This window comes from Sinocyclocheilus grahami, unplaced genomic scaffold (genome assembly GCF_001515645.1).
Source record: "Sinocyclocheilus grahami isolate Dianchi unplaced genomic scaffold, SAMN03320097.WGS_v1.1 scaffold229.1, whole genome shotgun sequence".
Lineage (NCBI taxonomy): Eukaryota > Metazoa > Chordata > Actinopteri > Cypriniformes > Cyprinidae > Sinocyclocheilus > Sinocyclocheilus grahami.
The window spans coordinates 4,449-5,342 of NW_015505408.1; the positions used below are offsets into that span (position 1 = coordinate 4,449).

The 894-nt window shown below is 41.6% G+C and overlaps 1 protein-coding gene across 1 annotated transcript; it reads left to right on the forward strand.

Annotated features, from left to right (window-relative positions):
• The first annotated feature begins 6 nt into the window (after positions 1-6).
• Positions 7-758, forward strand: LOC107597210 (keratin, type I cytoskeletal 14-like). The gene is made up of 3 exons (XM_016288164.1): positions 7-177; positions 292-305; positions 402-758. Exons 1-3 carry the CDS (start codon positions 8-10, stop codon positions 560-562), a joined length of 345 nt encoding a protein of 114 aa, XP_016143650.1. The 5' UTR covers position 7; the 3' UTR covers positions 563-758.
• The last annotated feature ends 136 nt before the right edge of the window (positions 759-894 follow it).

Here is an 894-nt window from a genome sequence, read left to right on the forward strand (position 1 = left end):
CAGCGCTATGCTAGCAGGCTACCAGAACCAAATCAACATGCTGGAGGCCGAGCTTTGTCAAATGCGGGCAAGCATTGAGCAACAGGGACGTGATTACGCCTTGTTGTTGGACATCAAGACACGTCTGGAGCAGGAGATCGCCACCTACAGGAGCCTCCTGGAAAATCAGGACATCAAGTAAGTTGTTCTTTTTAAAAGTTAATGTGAGTTAAAATCGGCGGAGCATGGATTATGTTATATTATCTTGTCCAGGCTTCACTAATACATTTTTTCTTCCTCTTACTCTTCCAGGACTCAAATTCCAGGTAATTGAAATCTCTCTTTGTATTTTCTGGTAGGATGGCCAGTGTATGTTGTAGCCTACCTTACACATTAATAACTCTTTCCCTCTTGTCCTTCAGGATCAACTATCATGATCTCAGGTGGATCTCTCTCCTCAGGTGGATCTCACATGGTCACATCTGGTGGATCTCAATCCTCTGGTGGTTCTCACACCATCACAACTGGTGGACCAGCAATCCAAATCAAGCAAACCACCACCACTTCACACCGTACTTACTAAAGTCACAGCATGCCGCTTCGTGAGACAGTATTCAGACTCATGCAGACATTTCATTTGAAATGAGTGTTGATACACAGTTTGTGACATGGCAAGAAACGAGGAAATGTGTTGCTTATAAAACATCGAAAGACACTCACTGTTATGTTGTTGTATGTGAGAAAAACCTGTCTCTGAAAATAAAACGGCTGTCAAGAAATATTTTCTAAGTGTGTTTTTATTTCGCATAATACTATGGTCTAAAATGTAAAATGGTGCAAAACACATGGCAGACACATTCTCGAGAGCAGAAAATACCATATAGAACACACTCAGAAATTAGTTTTGTAAGGACC

Coding starts and splice junctions, on each gene's coding strand:
- LOC107597210 (XM_016288164.1), top strand. CDS start 8: ATGCTAGCAGGCTACCAGAACCAAATCAACATGCTGGAGGCCGAGCTT.